Source organism: Peromyscus eremicus, chromosome 7 (assembly GCF_949786415.1).
Source record: "Peromyscus eremicus chromosome 7, PerEre_H2_v1, whole genome shotgun sequence".
Taxonomy (NCBI): Eukaryota; Metazoa; Chordata; class Mammalia; order Rodentia; family Cricetidae; genus Peromyscus; species Peromyscus eremicus.
In genome coordinates, this window is record NC_081422.1 from 48,702,318 (window position 1) to 48,722,211 (window position 19,894).

Below are 19,894 nucleotides of genomic sequence, written 5' to 3' on the forward strand. Positions count from 1 at the left end.
AGGCCTGTTTGTCATTTGCTCGGTCGCCCCTCCTCCGCACTTGTCTCCACTGGCTGCTCACCCCCTTGCTGCCCGCCTGTCCCTCTGGGCTGCTGGGGCGCCACTACTACTGTCCGCAACCCGCTTTGCCAGACGGGTCCAAAGGCAGCTTGACTCACTGCTCTGCCAACAGCCCACGGCTTGCGCGAGGCTATAAAACCTGCCACTGAGCGAGGAGGCCCGGTGCCGCCCTGCATTGCACAGCCCGAGCGCGCAGACATGACCCGGGCCGTAGAGCGGGGCCAAGGGACGGCCGGCTGGGGGCTGCGCGGCGCCCTGGTGGCCGTAGCGCTGCTGTCGGCGCTGAACGCCGCGGGCACCGTGTTCGTGCTGTGCCAGTGGCGCGGGCTGAGCGAGGCGCTGCGGGCGCTGGAGGCGCAACGCGGCCGGGAGCAGCGCGAAGACAGCGCCCTACGCGCCTTTCTGGCCGAATTGAGTCGCGCCCCACCGGGTCGGGTCCCCGAATCACCCCAGGACCCTGCGAGCGCAGCGCGCAACAAGCGCAGCCACAGCGGAGAGCCTGCGCCACACCTCCGCGCCGAGAGCCAGGACATGATGATGATGATGACTTACTCCATGGTGCCGGTAGGCAGGGGCTCGTCTCGGTGGCGCCCCCGTCGGTCAGGGCAGCAGGAAGTGATGGGAACTAGGATCCCGTGGCCAGGGACAAGGTCTTGGAGAGAACCCCGGGTATAGATGTGGCTAGGGAGGTCATCCTGGCAAGCTGCTTAACTCTTTTGAGATCAATCGCTTCATCTTCTGGGACTGGGCAGGGCAGGTCTTCACTTCTGACATCTTTTGAGTCTGCAGGTAAATGAAGGGCGTGGGACGCCTTTCCCAATTTTTGACAGAAATTTTCTAGGTGTGAACTGATCCACAGCCGCAGCTCCCTGTGGCAGTCTCCGAAAACAAAGTGACTTTTCTTCAACAAGGATCCCTTGGCTTGGCACAATCTAGTGGTTAGGTTTTTTAATCTGGCCTGGACTCATCCCCGTGAGATCGCAACCAAACTGCCCACCTAGATGCTGAAAATCATTCCTGGCTCTCAAGCTGTTCCAAATAGGAGAAATTAATGTAGTGTAACTTTTATTAGCATGTGACTACGCACTGACAAAGCTGAGGTTCTTCACGTGGGGCCTGGGCTGCTTCCCACACAAGCTCACAAGAGTGGAAAGCCCGAACTACTGGCAACCGTGTGCATCCAGGGAAGGTTCCAGCATTAATCTTTTTTCTTTTAATCACCCTCCTGCCCTTCCTCCCTCTCTCCCTCCTTCCTTCCTTCCGTCTCCCTTCGTAAAACAGTTTCATGTAACCCACGATGGCCTTCAACTGGCTGCGTAGCCAAGGATGACCTTGGACTCCAGATCTTCCAACCACTTGGGTGCAGGATTGCAGGCATGGGCCGCAACACCCCTGAGCCTCTGCAGTTTCTAAGCTATCCTACTGCTTATAGGCTTCCTGAGATTTAGGAAACACCTCTCTAAAAGAAAGACCGTTAAAGAAAACACCATCTTTATTCCAGTTTCCAGGGGTTCTGCTTTTGTGGATTTGAACCCAGTGATTCTCCAGCAGGGGCATTGAGATCACATTCCCATCCTCCTTTCCACTTCCTGGTCCCCTCTCATTCACTGCAGCAGCTATGGGCTGCTTTCACCTTATAATTAGAAAACTTTCAATTGTCACTCCAAGTCCATACCTAGGAATCTTACGTATGTGACGAGAAGTCTACTTAAAACATTTGCTGTTCTCGGAGAAGCTTTCAAATACTGCGTGTGGGCTTAAATGCTTTTAAAACTACAAATATCACACACTTCAAATCTATAGTTTGAGAAAGTTCAAGCTCTCCATTTCTGGCTTCACTTTTTTTTTACTCACATAAACATTCAAAAAAATCTATGCCTAAGCAAAAAATTCAAAAAATACAACCTCTGTAAGATGGAGGGGGCTCATTAGGGAATTCTAGAGCATCCTCTTGGCTCTCCACTCTGCATTTTAAGAGGTTTAAAAAAAACCTTCAAAGAGAAATCCATCTGAGCATCAACACTTTATATCTTTAATCCTGCTTTTAAGGTAGAAGGTTTGGATCCAAATTGCAGCCTATTCAGTTACTGACATAAGAGAACGAGCTCATTTTCATGTCGGAAAGCTAGATTTCAGTGCAGGGGACCTGGTCATGCAGCCACCTGCTGATCTTTCAGATTAGCTCAGAAACCACAGCTAGGACATCTACAGATCAGCACCCACCGCCTCACATCGACAGTGCACATGTTGTGACCCTTTCGAGTCACTGAAGGAGGTGCAGCAAGACCAGAAGGCACCGAGCTCCCTGATGAGTGATTCCCCTCATGCCAGTGTCCCCTAAGAACACTGCAACTCGATCGTGTGTCAGGTCTCAAACCCAGAACAAATGGCTAACTGAGGTGCACACTAACGTCTCAAAGCCGATGCCAGCCTGGCCACCAGGTTCTCCCTGTATCCTTCCCTCCTTACCTGTTCCAGGGTCCTCCTGGCTGGCATACCCTAACCCCTACCCTGAACTCTCCAGCCCCGGGGCTGGGCTGCCCCTCCCCCAGCTCTCCCTTCCCTCTATAATCCAGCCATTTTGGTTGCCTGGCTCTTTTGGTCTACCCTTCACTCCCCTTGGTCAGTCTCTTGGCACAGGCCACGCCTCTTGGTCAGTGTCTGGCTCCTCCCCCTCTTCCTGTGGGCCAGCTCCCAACTTTGCACAGCTCAGTCTGGTCGTGTCACTCTGGACTCTCCCTGATGTCCCTGCCTCTATCTGGCTATGCTCTCCCCCATATCTACAATAAACCTCCCTCTCCTCCACCATGCCTAGGGGCAGTCACGGTCTCCCCTTGTTATTTCTCTTTCTCCGTCACCATGCATGTAAGCATGCAGGTGCCGTACTCTAAGAACGCTGCGGCTCTGTTGTGCCCATCAGTGTCTTGGGGATGTCGTGCGGTGCAGGTTTTGATTCAGATGCTCTAAGGTATGAGATTCTGCACGGCTGCAAGTGTCCACCAATGCCAGTGCTGCAGGTCTGAGGGCCACATTTTGAGGAAGGCAGCCCTAGAATACCAGAGTCGTTGGAGAAACCTGAAAACAGTGATACCAGAATCCACCCTAGATGTTATTCCAAGTGGACCAGTCTGAGGTGTGGCCTGGGATGGAGAGTTCACTTACTAGCAGACAGGAGATTGACATGAGTTCCTAAGGATGGTCAGCTAGCTGGGTTAAGCTCTTCCAGTTCCCATCAGGCACTGCTTTACACAAAGGAACCAATTTCACTGCTAAATGCCTTTTTTCCCCTCTTTATTATAACAATACACTTCTCATCCTCACGATTTTTTTTTCTTTACTCTTTGCTTTTCTTAGAACAGAAAATTAACCACACAGGAAAGCAATTTATTTTCAAAAAAGCCATCACTGGGCACCTCAAGCAGAAACATTCGAAGAAGGATCTAGAATAAATCGTGGAGGTAGACACATCTACCCACCCACCCCTGGCCTTTTGCTACAGCATCAGATCTTGAATGAGTGTCAGATCCATGGACCACCCCAGAGCCTCGCTCTGAGACTCTGTATGGGAGATCTAAGACCAAAGAAGCAAGCTCTACTAGATTAATGTCAGCATTTCAAACAACCTTCCAGAGTGCTCTCCTTATCCAAGATGAGCTTCCTTGTGGTTGGTTTCTGCGCTTTTGGCTAAAATGGGGAGTTCTAACCAGCACATTCCAGTTGGTAGTTCTAAATGACTTTGTTGGGGGAAAAAATGAGCAATTATTACTGAAGTACAGTTAATTTGGTGCAGACAAGCATATTTTAAAAATTAAAAGCAAGTGAATGTTTTATTGGAAAACTGTTGAGTAGGACAGTGGGCAAAGTCTGGGAGCACCGAACATGGCCAGGGAGCACTGAACCTGGCCGGAAAGGGGACTAAGGATCTGGAAGCCATGGGAAGGAGGGCAGCTTTGGACCTACCCCCTCCCTTCCTGTAGGGCACACTGCCTCAGTTGTTTCCTTCCCCACAACATTTTGTAATCCTCTTCTCTCCCAGCAGAATCCGACCCCTCCCCTCCCCTCTCTCTCCACACTCCTCCCCCTCTCTCCACACCCCTCTCCTGCCCTCCCTCCTCTCTTTTCATGTCTTACCCTGACTGACACTCTGGCAGCTCTGCTCTGCCATCTTTTCTGACCACGAATCTACAGCATCCAGAGGAACTTTAATAACAAAATCAAAGTCGGGTAGAAACCCTGCAATGCACTAAGGCTGGCGAATATATCTCCACAGCAATCGTTAGTTCTGGGTACCAAGCACACTCCTACACCTAAGATATCATTTGAGAGCAACTATATCTCCACAGCAATCGTTAGCCCCGGGTACCAAGCACACTCCCACACCTAAGATATCATTTGAGAGTCTAGGCACCTCTCTAGCAAGAAAGTCACATTTTTCTATTTTTAAGTAAATCCAAATGGGTTTTCAAGGACGACAAAGATGATTAAACACCTTCCAGATACTACCAAGGGCGTGTGATAGAATGTAAGGCTGTTGCTTTAGACAAGGTTTTACCATGATATAGGCTAGCCCTGACCTCCAGTTCCAGGGGATCCAGTGACCTTTTCTGGACTCTATGGGCACTGCATGTACATGGTGCACAGACATACATACAGAAAAAATGCCTATACATATCACGATATATTTTTTTTAATTTTAAAGAAACTTATCTGACCAGGATTGAAAGCAACACTAAACTATGGATATAAACCTACGTATTTAGAGGGCAACTTGACAACATGTCTGTTTAGCAAACAATAGTAGATTCATAACCTCCCTAGTCAGGGGCCTTTGGCCAAGTTTACAGTATTAGGCATGGGTCCCTTTTTTTGAGCCCGTTTTAAGTTCAGTCAGAAAGCAGCTGGTTGTCCCCATGACGTCCACACCACTGTTGTAGCAGTGGCCACATCCTGCCCGGCAGGTTGATATTGTAGTGTGCAGGGTCTAATGCTGGGTAAGACAGCGAATAGATGACTTTTTTTCCTCCGGTGTCCCCAGCACTATGAAGGCTGGCTAGCAGGTAGGATGTTGCCAGATTAGTTTGAAATTGATTTCTCGGTGTCCCCAAACCAAAGCATTTGATATCTTCAGCAACAGGGTCTTGTCATCTAGTTATGGTGGGAAACTAAGAATAATAGCAGCAGTCTGTGTTGTGTTGGATGCCTCTGGGGCCTCCTTGACTAATAAATAGAAGTATCCCATAACAAGCACTGAGATGTTCATTTAATAACGCGTGTCTAGGGGAAGGCATTGTCTGCCCATGCATGATACTCCTATTTAAAGTCTTTTTTTTTATTATATTTTTGATTAGCATATGAAGTACTGTTTGCATAAGGCTTTTTTATACATCCTTAAATTTGGTAACCCACCCGCCTCAGCCATTATCTCCTTTTTCTCTTTTTCTCCTATCTCTGCTTAAAGCATTTACGTCCAGTTTTCCCCCACAAATGTCTCTTCAACATGTGGGGAGAAACCATTCATTTCTTTTTATAAAAGATTGATTTGTTTTGTGTAATGTGTATGAGTACTTCTCTCACATGGATGTCTATGCACCATGCGCATGCCTGGTACCCAGAAGGTCAGAAGAGGGCATTGGCTCCCCTAGAGCTGGAGTTATGGTTGGCTGTATGTTGCCGTGTGAGTGCTGGGACCCAAACCTGGGTTCTCTGCAAGAATAACAGGTCATCTTTCCGACCCTAGATATGTTCATTTAAAAGTGCAAATTGCGACTACCCTAAAATATAAGTTCCATTTTTTGCCATGACTAGAAGATAAAAGTTTGATGCTATGCTGAGCCAGGGAAGCTGGCGGGAAATAGCCAGGCTCTTGCTCTGCTGTTAGCGTGCAAAAAATGGTGCAGCATGTGGAAGTCAGTTTGGCAAATCTAGAAAAACTGAGACTACACTTCCCCCTTTACCCTACAGTCACATTCTTGGGGGTTTGTCTTGCGTAATAAGACTGTCACGGCCATGACTCATGTGTTCTCAGTCACTCACTGCAGAGCCTGTGAAAACAGAAGGCTGTGACGGCCATGCTCATCCATCAGCCTGACTTATGTAAGTCTAGTCACTGACCCTACACCACCGGGAAGAAGGAGGAAATTCTCTGTGTGCTTGAACTAGTAGTCCCCAGGATACATTCGGAGTGAAGGAAACAAGGTGGAGGAAAGTATGTATTGTAGTAGCCTGTACCTAAGAAAGTAAAGTAAATGAAAAACAAACAAAAAACAGCTTATGGAGGGTAAACATAATCTATTCACTGTTACTTAGCTTTTTCTTCTGAGTTTTTTACTGAATTACCCTGGTTTTGGGATGGGTTTTGTTTGTTTGTTTGTTTGTTTGTTTGTTTATTTATTTATTTTGTTTTTGAGACAGGGTTTCTTTATGTAGCCATGGCTGGTTTGGAACTTTCATTATAAACCAGGCTAGCCTCAAACTCACAGATATCCACTGTCTCTGCCTCCCGAATGCCGGGACTAAAGGCGTGGGTCACCACCACCCGGCAAAATTACTCTCTTCTTACTGTGAGTAAAAAGGCCCGCCTACCGCAGGTGACGTGGCTGCTGAATTTGAGCATCTGAGACAACCAGGGCCCTTAGTTCAGTGTCTGCTACTATAACAAAAAACCGGGTATCAGGTAGTTTGTAAATACAAAGGTTTTATTTGACTCATAGTTCTGAAAGCTGGGCAGTCTAAGAACATGTTACTGGATCCAGAGGACTCTCCTGATGCGTACCCCAAGGCAGACACAGGTTTTTTAGCTCAGGTCTCTCTATTATAATGATGCTAATGCAGTCACGGGAGACCTCCCCTCATGACTTCATTCAATCCCAATCACCTCTCTAAGTCCCCACACCGAAATACTAGTAACATATGAATTTGAAGGTCAAGTTTCCAATACGTGACTTTGGGGAACTCATTCACACTACAGCACACCCCCTGAATGAAGCATACTGTGTATGTTCTCATTGATGATGTCTGCACAAGAACCAGAGCCTACTCTTAATTTTTTTCAGAAGAAGTAAAAACATCTGACTTTTCTTATGAAATATCTCATCTTTTAAATATTGACAGCAGAGAGAAAAAAAAGAAGAAAAGAAGAAAGAAAAAAATAGTTGGTTGGCACAATTAAACAGCATTCACATTGCCTGAGGCCATGTTAGGACATCCAGACAAGGAGTACGTAACAGTTGTGTCTTGGGTGGTTTTGAACAAACTTGTTTTATTTAGCTAGGTCACAACCTTGTATTTTGCAAGCCTGATTCTGAACACTTGGGAGTAACCACTAATATGTTGTTATTATGGTTGAGGTAGAAGTGATTTTTGGCATTTTCTTTGGTTTGAGTTGTATTTCTACTTGATCTATTTGTATTTATTTACTTATGTAATGGGGTGTGTGTGTGTGTGTGTGTGTGTGTGTGTGTGTATGTATGTGTGTGTAGGTTTTATGTGCACATGAGTACAGGTTCCCACAGAGGTCATCAGAAGGCGTCAGACCCCCTGGAACCTAACATTTCCCCGGTGTAGCTTTACTGAAGTTTGCTGACCCCATGCATACTGTTCTCCCTGGAGAAGTGCTGGGGTTGGTGAGCCCAAGCTGCTAAATCAGCATTGTTCCCTGAATGCAAGACAGAACCGCTGTAAGGGTGTGGCTACTCTCTGAAGCGGGAGCCTGTAGGCTGAGCCAAACTACCCGATTCCCAAATCAAAATCGGTAAAGATTGAGACAGAACCTAAACCCCCACCAAAAGCCCTCTTCAAATTCTGCTCTGTTCAGTTGGAGGGGAGAGCAGATACCTCAGGAGCTCCTGTCATGTGGAATGACCCTATAGGAGACCAGCCTGTTACAGAAGAACACAAAAAGAGAGTAGCCAAAAGAGAAAGCCACACACGGGCCTGGGAGGCGGATTTCTGTATCCTTCCTGGTGGCCTCAGGAGCTCATTTCCGCTTGGGATCCAGGGCAGTGTTCTCCACGCACACCTGGCACTATGTGGTAGTATGGATGTCAGCAGCCATCCTCGGTGTTAACGGTGGAGTGAGGACTTGAAATGACGTCTCTGCTAGGATCTTGTCTGGTGGTCTTGGTACTTTGAACACCCTCGGAAATGTGGTTTGTTGAGGAAGAGAGGAGGGAGCTGACCCCTTCACTCCAGTTTAGACCCTTCTTCACAAACACCTAACTTAGCATACACACTAAGGAAACACTTCAGATTGGTGCACTTGATTCTTCTATATCCATTAACTCCACAGCTACAGATTCAATCCAGCACCCATTAAAAATAATCAAAGAGGGCTCTCTCTCTCTCTCTCTCTCTCTCTCTCTCTCTCTCTCTCTCTCTCTGCCTCAGTTGCTGTCCAACTTACTGTGTGTCTCTGTGTGTGTGAGCACATATTGCACGCACATGCGTGTGCAAATGCATATGCACATATGTGGAAGCCAGAGGAGGCTGTCAAGCATGTTTCTCTGTCACTCACCACCCCTGTCCTTTTGAAGACGGGTCTCTCCCTGAGCCAGAAGCTAGCTGTTTTGACTAAACTGACTGGCCAGCAAGCCTCAGGCATCCTCTCGCCAACACTGGCCCTGCCCCCACAGCATGCTGGGATTGCAGACACACCGCTATGTCCAGCTTTTTATGGGTGCGGAGGATCCAAAACCAAGGGTCTCACCTTCGCTCAGCCATCACTCACCCACTGCGCCATCTCCCCGGCCTTGATCATTTCTTCCTTGAGACAGGTCTCCTGTAACAACGCGGGTTTCCAACCCAACCTTGAGCTTCGTGATCCACCTGCTTCTGCCTCTGAAGGGCTCTTGTCACTGGCATGTGTCACCATACCTGGCTGAAAATAATTGTTTTTGTATTAAATGTGTGTAGATTTTTTTCCTTGTCACCAGTCACCTACCTAGACGTGGTTTCAAGTGTACAGAAGGTTATGCACATCTTAGATGCAAATGCTGTGCCACAAGAAACTTGGGCATCTGTGGATTTGGTGGCAGGAGGTCTTCTGTCAGCATCTGTGGGACAGCTGTATGAAATTGTCTTGATCCTCTGAGGACACATGGAAGAAACAGTGGGTCAGGACTGGGCATCTAGAGCCATGAGAATAGGAAAATAGTGTTGACCAGATGAACGGCGGGAAGCTACGTGGATCTGTTCCCACAGAGCTATTAAAATCAAGCCTACCTCAGGGTTGGTCTAATCTCTTTCCAGCCAAAGCGGCAGAGGCAGGAGGAATAAGCCTGTTGAGCCCTACAAGAGGAGCAGGATGGTGCCTTCCGGATTATCCGCTCCCGCCTTTACCCCACCATTTCCCTGCTGTCCCTTAACCATCTCTGTGATCACGCTGAGAATGCATGGATTTTTGTCTTGGAACTCAAAGCCACATAACCCCCCCCAAAAAAAAAATGCTCACAGATCAGCCCACCTGGTACCACACAATGCACTAGGTCACAGGCTGAGGGTGCTTGAGGAAGGACTCTTTCTGGGTGGGTTCTCAGCCCACAGATCCTCCCAGTGACTTTGTCCCAGGATCTCTCTGTGATGGGCTTAGGCTCCCTGCTATGACTTCAGCCCCCATGTACCTGTCCTTAATTTAAGCAGTACAGCATCCTTCTGTACTATCAGGTCCCCACCTAAATTATATGTCTGAATGGTCCCTGAAGTATATAAGAGTGAACACAGTGGCCATGGGAGTCAAATGGACTCTTGGCTGGGTAGCTGGGTGACCTTGAGCATCTTTGACTTCTCTGAGACCCAGTATCCTCCTCTGTAATGCCTGTCTCGTGGGGCTTCTAGGGATTTTGAAGATAATATAAGAATAGTGCCCACTGTCATAGTCAGGCCTTCAGTAAGTAGTCATTGCTGCTATTTTAAAATCCTGGGCAGGGAATGAAATCCAGTGTTAGAGCTCATGCCAAGCATATGAAAAGCCCTATGTTCAATTCAATTCCCAGGACCACAAACAAGCAAAAACAAGGCACTGTCTCAGTCTGTTGAGGCTCCTGTAACGAAATACCAGAGACTAATCACCTGTAAGCAACAGAAATTGACTTCTCATAGCCCCAAGTAGTGGGGAAGTCTAGGTTATAGGTGAAAGCATACTCAGTGTCTGGAAGACCATTTTCCAGTCCATGGCTGACACCCTCTACAGACGGTAGAAGGAAGCAAGCGTTCTGAGGCCTCATTTTCTATCTCCGCTGGATGTGGTGATGCACACTTTTAATCCCATCACTCAGGAGGCAGAACTCTGTGAGTTCGAGATCAGTCTGGTCTACATAGAAAACTCCAAGACAGCCAGGGCTACGTAATGAGATTCTTTCTGAAACAAAACAAAACACTGTTTTATTTTCAGAAGACGTCAAGCTCACTCTTGAAGACTTTGCTTTTGTGCTCCCGTTGCATTCCTTCCTGTCCAGCATGTCCACTGCACCGCTCCTATCACTTCCCAATGCTACCACGTTGCTTCAACATAATAACTGGGCGGCAGGAGACTGAAAATTAGCCATAGTGTTGTGTAATTGTGAGCCCTCTTGCCCCAAGCTCTGGGTTTATTGTTTGCTCCTAAATTCCTTCAGCATTCCAGATATCTGTACTCTGCGGTATTTTTATCAGCTGCTACTTGGGGAAACTGTGTGACCTCTAGAAGCTTAGATTGCCATCAAAATGACCTAACTCTTCATGTCAGTGAAACATCACAGGGCCAGGGGTATAACTAAACGGTAGAGTGTTGGCCTAGCAGGCACAAGGCCTAGGGTCCATACTCAGCACCACAAAAATAAACAAGTAAACCAATAGCAAATCATAATTAACTAGACTTCATCAAGGTGCAGGAGTTCCTGGCTCCCCACCCTTCTGTATGCCACAGTGACAGGTGGGATGCCTCTGAAAGCCCTGTTAACTTCTACTGGTTCCCGTTAGTGGCGTTCAAAAAAACAAAAACAAAACAAACAAAATGTCATGCTTTCCTGAAGAGAAGACAGAGCAAAAAGTACTTCTGAAAAAGGAGAACAACTTTCTTGAGGGTCTTGTGTACCCCAGAATATGATTGATTACCAAGGTGGGAGTTGCCAGAACAAGTCATTGAAAGAACACACTTATGGGGTTAAAAAATTTTTTTTTGAAGTCTAAGACATATTTTCCTTCTGCATTCCTCATGCCTCACCCCACCCCCACCACTATCAAAAAAGAATCGCTGGCTAAATCTAGTTGACATTCAAGCTTAATTTACATGCATTTTATCGGCAGACTAAAGGTCACTTGTGTGACACAATCTGAAGCTTTTAGGTTGCGATTCTTCCACAAAAAGAGCATTTTTTTTTCAAGCTCATTAGTTGCTTTTATGTAGATCTTTGAGTTTTAACAGCTCTCTGTCTTAAATAGATATAATTTGCTTCTAGTTTAACTAAAGTTCAGGACACAATTTCCTTTACTGAAAGGTAGCGTTAAAACAAAAAGACCAGCTAAAGAACATTCAAAATGCAATTTGTGAAGTTTGTTCTGAATGCAATGCAGTAATCTCTTCATTTGCCACTCAGAAAGTTCCGTGTGTTTGCAGAACTTCTGAGAACTTTGAGAGCTCTTCCTCGACTCTAGCTAAGAACTGTAGAGGACTAGGAGTCAGTTGTGGGTGACTGTGCCCAAGGTACCATGCTGAGCAGGGGCTGCAAAACACTCAACACTCCTACGGTTTGTTGGTTGGTTGGTTGTTTGGTTTTCAGTAACTCGGCAGGTGATGGGTGCCATCTAGAATCTCACTCATTAGAAGGAAAAAAAATACCCTCTCCCTTTGGAGGACATTGAGACCTTTGAAAGGAAATCTTTTATAGACCTGTGATAAGAATGGGGAAAACAAGGAGGAGAGGGGCTCAGAGGTCGGGCATGTAGCTAGGAACAGAATAATCATTAGTGTGTACAGAGTTTATTCCCTAATACTGAAAGAAATCACCAGGGCAAGCCAGAGGGCAAAAGTGTTCCAAGTGCAAATAGTGACATGAGTGTCCAGCTGGAACGGCAATCGTGTGAGAGACAAGGAGACCAACCGGACCTCCCTAAACTGGAGACCCTCAGCTGGAGAAAGGGAATCAAGATCGGCCTGCTAGGCAAGAGGAAACTTGGAATTTCCACTTTTAAGAAATCGAGAATGGAGCCGGTGAGCAATTGGGAACCACTGTAGCCCCTTTGTGGAAGGAAGCCACAAGGAAGATGGCTTCCCAGGAAGAGAGATACTCTGGCATGAGATGTGGAAATGAGCGCAAACCAAGAAGGCTAGTGAGTTATTGCATTGATTTAGGCAAGAAAAGACTCACGTGTGGTCAGGATGGTGGCGTTAGAGTGGAGAGGAAAATCTGCGGCGTTCTAGAAATATTAAGAGAAAAGAGTGTACTGAACTTTGTGACTAATTACACAGAAGGAAAAGGAGTCACTGCTCCAGATCTGGTTAGGGGTCGGCAGGCGTCAAAGACAAATGAAGATGTGCAGAGGCATGCCTAGCTCGGAAGTGGGAGAATACTGACTATGCTTGCAGACTGAATGTGACCTGACAGAAAGGGAAAGGTGCACAAGAAAATATTCAGGGAAAGGAGAACTCTTTCCTTTCCATGGGAAAAATCTTTACAAATCCAAAAATTATCTCAGTGGAAGTAGACTTGATTGGCATGCATATGCCCCAGGTTCAATCCCAGCACACAAAAGTCTTAACATTAAAAGACAGACTTCCATGTGACCCAAACCTTCATCTCCACTAAGAACATAAGCACTGGGATTGTGTTAGCCCTGACTACCTGGTTCAATGAGTGACCTTCAGCAGGTCGTTCGGCCTCTAAAATATCTAACCCACAAGTTAACAGAAGGATTCAATTATATATATAATCAACGCAAGGACCAGAGGTGTTCCCTGGAACTCACTATATGTCCACTCGCCCCCCCTTTTTTTTTTTAATTTTGTCTCCTTAAAAGGAAAGTAAGTTTCGTTCCATTTCTCACTTCTTCAGTGTTCTCCCTTTAAGTTTATGTTTCTGTCTTACACTGTTTTCTCAATAGTTCCTTCTCCTTCATTTTACAAAACTGCTTTGAGTAAGAATTCTATATTGAGACTTGTGTGAGGTGCGTGTGTGTGCGCGCGTGCGTGCGTGCGTGCGTGCGTGTGTGTGTGTGTGTGTGTGTGTGCTTGGTGGCAGGGTGCTTGTGAAGCAAGCATCCCCTGTGCAGTTACGTCAACAACAAACCCAGCCTGAACACAAGAAAAGGGTTTTCTTTCTGTCCTCTAGCGATGTGACCCCCACTGGACCCTCACACGCATTTTCCGATGAGAAGTGGGTTGCTATCCCCAGCTTGCTCCTCCGGATGAAATGTGTCCTTTCCCTCCACCTTGCTTTAAGAGTTCATCGAACGTTTTAAGGAATTTTATCATGGCTCGCCTTGGTGTTCTCTTCATGATTTTTGTGTTTGGTGTTTATTAATCATGTTGGATGTACAGATTTACAGTTTACATTTGTTTGGGGGAATTTTTTTTTTTTGCCATTTCTACTTGAATTATTTTTTTTTCTTCCTTCCATGCCAGCAAAGGCCCCTAATTATTGAGCTTCTTGATGGCTCACACTCAGTGACCCTCTGGGATTTTAGATGTGGGGAGAGACTGTGTTGTCATAGAACTTGTGCTGGAATCAGGCCTTGCACACACCAGGCAGATGTTCCACCACTGAGATGTTGAACATATGGAATGCAATTAAATTAACTACTTCACTCTCTTCCTGTACTAGTTTCCTTGTTGTGTCACTTTTGGTTAGAGACACCTTCGTTCAGAGGCAGCCAAATTCGCCTGCTTCAGAGTACTCAAGCAGGCATGGTGGCACAGAACCCGGAGACTGAGACAGGAAGATTGTGAGTTCAAGACCAGCCTGGGTACTAGACCAAGACCCTGCCATTCATAAAGAAATAACGTTCTCAATGTTGGTAAAAGACCATGCTTTAGGGTGTGGCTTTTTGAGCCCCAGTAACACCAATGTCACTGCCAGTTAGGAAAGCATGGTAGAAGTGGTTGAGGAACATGTTCCTTCCCCAGTTGAGCAAGTATTCCCAGTAGGAATTCCCAGTATGAACACACTGCTATTCCAGTGCTGGTCATGTGGACACTGGTGGATTGGACAAGCAGTCCCTAACAGTGAAAGCCTGGCTGAGGAGCTGAGTACTGGTGATGAAGTGAGCTAACAGCTAGCTACAGAGCTCCTGCTAGTTCAGAAGGAGGATTCATGTGGGCTCAGTGCCAAGGAGAATGAGTGACAGGAGCCACTGGCCCGGGCTTGCAGAAGATGCCTAGGAGAGGCTCACTTGAGCTGACAAACACCTAACGCCCAGGCCCCCCTGACTTTCTTACAGGCCTAGGACTTAGCACCAGCTGGGACCTAGACCCCAGAGTTGCACTGTTGAGCCTCAGGCCAGCTCCATCAGATCAAATTAGAATTTTAAGAACTTACTATGAATATGAAAGACAGTTCATAATACTAAAAAAAAAAAAAGAATTGCACAAAGTCTCAATTTTACACTTCATCACAGTTTTAAAACATACAAAAGTGTTCTGACTTTTTCATATCATCAGTAGTCCTCTCTCTCTCTCTCTCTCTCTCTCTCTCTCTCTCTCTCTCTCTCTCTCTCTCTCAGTCGTGTGTGTGTGTGTGTGTGTGTGTGTGTGTGTGTGTGTGTGTGTCCCCCGCTAAGCTGTCCTGGAACTCAGAACTCCCGGAACTTTCCTCGGCCTCCCACATGCTGGAATTACAGGTGTGTTCCTCCACACAGAGCCGCATTCTCCCTCGGAAAGCGAGGGGCTCTTTAGGCTGACTTATCTACAGCTGCTTTCAGCCGCTTTGTCTAACCTCATCGACTGCTGCCGAGGACAGGGTACTTTGTATTTCTGTTTAAGGCTAGGTTTGGAGATGAAGGCCTGAGTTTCTGTTAGGTGGCTGCGGGTGGTTGGCCTGGAGTATCTTTAAATTTTTTTTTTAAAGAAAGACAAGTTGCATGTTCCCATTGGGATTGCAAATTTTCTCCATACAGTGGCCATGTGGAAGCCCTTCTTGGCTGAATCCAGAATATCTGACCACAACTTCAGACCTCTAGGTAGTCTTTCAACATCTGTGCTTTGAACCTCCAGTAAGAAACACTGCGTCACATAGCCTTTTGTCTCCAGCCCCAGTAGTCTGAGTTAACATTCATGTAGCCTTTTGTCTCCAGCCCCAGGAGTCTGAGTTAACGTTCACATAGCCTTTTGTCTCCAGCCCCAGGAGTCTGAGTTAACGTTCACATAGCCTTTTGTCTCCAGCCCCAGTAGTCTGAGTTAACGTTCACGTAGCCTTTTGTCTCCAGCCCCAGGAGTCTGAGTTAACGTTCACATAGCCTTTTGTCTCCAGCCCCAGTAGTCTGAGTTAACGTTCACATAGCCTTTTGTCTCCAGCCCCAGTAGTCTGAGTTAACGTTCACGTAGCCTTTTGTCTCCAGCCCCAGTAGTCTGAGTTAACGTTCACGTAGCCTTTTGTCTCCAGCCCCAGGAGTCTGAGTTAACGTTCACATAGCCTTTTGTCTCCAGCCCCAGTAGTCTGAGTTAACGTTCACATAGCCTTTTGTCTCCAGCCCCAGTAGTCTGAGTTAACGTTCACGTAGCCTTTTGTCTCCAGCCCCAGTAGTCTGAGTTAACGTTCACGTAGCCTTTTGTCTCCAGCCCCAGTAGTCTGAGTTAACGTTCACGTAGCCTTTTGTCTCCAGCCCCAGGAGTCTGAGTTAATGGCAGGCTACATATTTGATGCTGGGAGCTTTTCTAGTGGGGTCGTTTACATGCTCATGCTAGCAACTGATACCATTAGTTAAAGACAGTCATAAAGAGTGTCCGTTGTCTAAGAAGCGTAGGACTAAGTTGTGTTTATTGACTTTTTATTTTTATTTTGGGATTGGAACCGAATCTGATGCAGTCCAAGCTGTTGGGATTAGGAACCTGCTCCAATCTGATTTTGTACAGTTCTGGGCATGGAAGCCAGGGCTCCTGCATGGTGGGCAAGCCCTCTACCAACTGAGCTGCATCTCCAGCCCCTCAATTGGCATTTGAACAATATTCCACTGAGTAAAGAGAAGGTATGCATGGGGGAACTTCAGAGATACCCTGATGGGGCCCATTGCCATGCTGCATGGCTTGAACTACTCTTTGCTTTTCTTACTTAACAGTGTGCCAAAGCTATGTTTCCAGAAAGCATGTTCCGATCCACCACATTGCTTTTTAATATAACAGGTCTCATATTGATAGCCTGTCTTATTAAAGTTGTTTGCCTCATCTTACTACAAAACCAGGTTGCAATGAGCATTACCATCCGGAAATCCTTTTACACTTTCCTGCCAGGAGCACGTGATGACTAACTTCATCTATAAGTAGCACTGGGTAATAGTAAGTGCTACCAAGATAAAACAAAAGCCAGGTAAGGCCAGGAGTGGGACCCTTCACCTAGGAGTTAGGGAAAGGCTGACAGTCTTCAGTGGGGCCAACCGAAAGCTGTGGTAAGACAATATGACTAGCACAGAGCAATGAGGAGTGTGACAGTGATGGGCAGGAGGGACGGGATGTACTGTAGACAGAGGCTGCCTACATCCCCAGGAGAGTGGCTTCAAAGACCTCTTCTATTTCGACACCCTCAAGTCCCAGATCGAAACCCAAGAAGCCCTCCACACCAGTGTGACTTTTTAATTTGACAATCCAGGTTTTGTGACTTTTGATTCTTAATTTTAAAATCTTCACCCAAATTCCTAATCATGGTGACAGGGTGGGGGGAAATCACTCCTGGCTTTACGGCCACACATTGTCACGAAGAATGTTTCACTTCAATACAGTCTTATGGAGCCTACGTTTATTAAGAGAATATTTCTGAGAAGTTCCTATAAAACATGTAAAGTGACACTCAGCATACAAACGAAGCTAACAGATCAGGAAATGAAAACTCCCTCCCCGCAGTTCCTAGCTGTGCCTGTCCCAGACCAGTAATGAGGAGCAGGAAGAAAGACTCATTTTCCCTATTGATGCTCCGTCTTGCAAACCACCACCTCTGCTGTGATCCCCCAGGCAACAAATGAACCATTGTAAAGTCTTTTCTGGACCTCTCAATGGGCAATTAGATGTTTTTTAAAGACAATAAATTTTGTCATGGTGTAACTGATTACATTCATTTACGAAAATGACTAAAGTACAGTGAATCCATTTTTTTCGGGGGGAGGGGAGGGGGGTTCTGGTCATGTTAAGATAATTATCAAAGCCGTAATAGAGTACAGTGGACCTGGAGTTGAGCCTCATTCCCCCAGCAGGCTGTGTGCCCTTGAATAGACCGTGGCACTGTTAGAAACAAACATGGCCCAATATGAGTCTGTTCAGAGAGTTGTTGGATGGAGGAGGTACCTGAGGTATTTACAAGGTATTGGTTAGTTTCCAGATCTTAACCTAGGGTGGAACATGTCACGCGCGCGCGCGCGCGCGCGCGCGCGCGCACACACACACACACACACACACACACACACACACACACACCAGCATCCACAGGGGATTCATTCTAGGACTCCTCTTAGATATCAAATTCCTAGGGTGCTCAAATCCCTTATATAAAATCACGTAGTGTTTTGATGTAACCTAGGCACATCTTGTCTACTTTAAATCACCTCTAGATTGCTTATAATACCCGACACAGGATAAGTGCTGTGCACATGGTCGTAGTGAGCTATTCAGAGAACGACAAGAAGATAGCACGTGCTTCGTACAAGTGTGACTCTTTTCAGCCCGTGGTTGGCTAAATTTATGGGTGCAGAATCTCAGATATAGAAGACCCACTACTTGTATTTCTTGCACAGTTCAATTTTTCTACATTTGTGTAGATGTGTGGTGTACATTCAGTAGCTCACAAACTTCTTTCTACAGCAATCAACCACTGTTGTTGGCACAAACACCCAGGATGAGTTTCCTTCTGGCTCCCCTAACAAACGGACCTGTCCCACCTGAGAAACTAAGTCACCTTTTCTTCAAGGCAAAACGGGATCGTTTTTGTTTCATTTTGTTTTGTTTTTCCAGACGGGGTTTCTTTGTGTAGCCCTGGCTGTCCTGGAACTCACTCTGTAAGTCAGGCTGGCCTCAAACTCACAGAGATCCCTTTACCTCTGCCTCCCGAGTGCTGGGATTGAAGGCGTGGACCACCACCATCTGGCTAACATAATCTTTTTGTAAAGGTTTTTTTTTTTTTAACTTTTAATTACGTGTATCTGTACGTGTCTGTGAGCATATGTGCACCTGAGTTCAGATGCCTGCAGAGGCAAAAGAGGATTTTGGATGCGCAGGAGCTGGACTGCAGGCAATTGTAAGCCACTGGACATGGGTGTGGGGGACTGAACTCCCCCAGTCCTTGCAAGAGCAACAAATGCTCTTGACCTTCGAGCCTTCTCTCCAACCCAAAACATTATCTTTTTTAAAAAAGCAATTTCAGGCCGGGCGGTGGTGGCGCACGCCTTTAATCCCAGCACTCGGGAGGCAGAGCCAGGCGGATCTCTGTGAGTTCGAGGCCAGCCTGGTCTCCAAAGTGAGTTCCAGGAAAGGCGCAAAGCTACACAGAGAAACCCTGTCTCGAAAAACCAAAAAAAAAAAAAAAAAAAAGCAATTTCAATGAAAGAGCAACCAGCTTTAAAAAAATTAAATGTCATATTAAACTTAATGCAGATTCTTCCACCCTGGTCCTCCAACTCCATCTTGTGTGAATTTTGATGTTGTTCTGTGTCCAGACATGTTCTAGAAAAACGAAAGGAGTGTATCTTAAACTCATCAGTGGAGAATTATACAAAAGCTTTTCCCTGTGCACCACGGTTCCAATGCCGACCAGTACTCTGCGTTTTATCATTTATGCTTCAGTATATCAACCTGTGGATCTGAGATCATCGGATGTGGTTCTGGTGAGCAGTGCAGAGGAGAGGCGAGCAGTGCGTGGAGGGGCAGACAACCAGCTCACCCCTTGTGGTAGTGATTGTGACCTGACAGGCAGTTGTCCAGTGGTCTGAGGAACACAGCCAACTAGGAGTATTTCCATTAGCCAGGGACTGATTTAGCTCAACCCTCAAGGCAGGTTATTTTGTGGATTACTAGCTTGTTGAAAGGTTACATACCTCGTCAGTGCTTGCTGACCTGGTCACCTGACCACTAAGCCCACATGTCAACCCTTTCAGACATTGGAGTCTGGCCATTACCATAGTGAAGACTCGATGAAGGAAATCCAGGGAATTCTCTAGATAAGCACTCACATCAGATACACACGGGTCTTTTAAGGTTTCTTAGCAGTGTGCTGCTATACTAAGGATTGACTGTAGGGTCTCACGCACGCTGGGCAAGCACTCTACCACTGGGCTGTATCCCTAGCGCTGTAACTTTAGATACAGGGTCTCCATATGTTGACCAAACTGGCCTTGAACTCACGCTGTAGCCCAAACAAAGCCATGAATTTGTCATCCTCTTGCCTCAGCTTCTGGAATAGCTGGGATTGATGGCCTGTACCACCATGCCTGCTCTTCGGGTTTTTTTTTTTTTTTCATTTGTTTGTTCTTGACATTATAATATAATTACATAATTTCTCCCTTCCATTTCCTCATTCTAAGCCTCTCATCAACCCCTCCTTGCTCTCTTTCAAATTCATGGCTTTTCTTTTCATCAATTGTTGTTACACACCTGTATGTATATGTATATATGTGCTTTTTTAAAAAAATTATTTATTTATTAGAATGTTTTTGTACATTAGTGTTTTGT

The 19,894-nt window shown here is 46.2% G+C and overlaps 1 protein-coding gene across 1 annotated transcript in view; it reads left to right on the top strand.

Annotated features, from left to right (window-relative positions):
* The first annotated feature begins 258 nt into the window (after positions 1 to 258).
* The window catches only part of Gldn (gliomedin), a 44,777-nt gene continuing 25,141 nt past the window's right edge, over positions 259 to 19,894 (top strand). The window contains exon 1 of the mRNA XM_059266909.1: positions 259 to 624. Coding sequence (XP_059122892.1) covers positions 259 to 624 — 366 coding nt within the window. The remainder of the gene's footprint in view (positions 625 to 19,894) is intronic.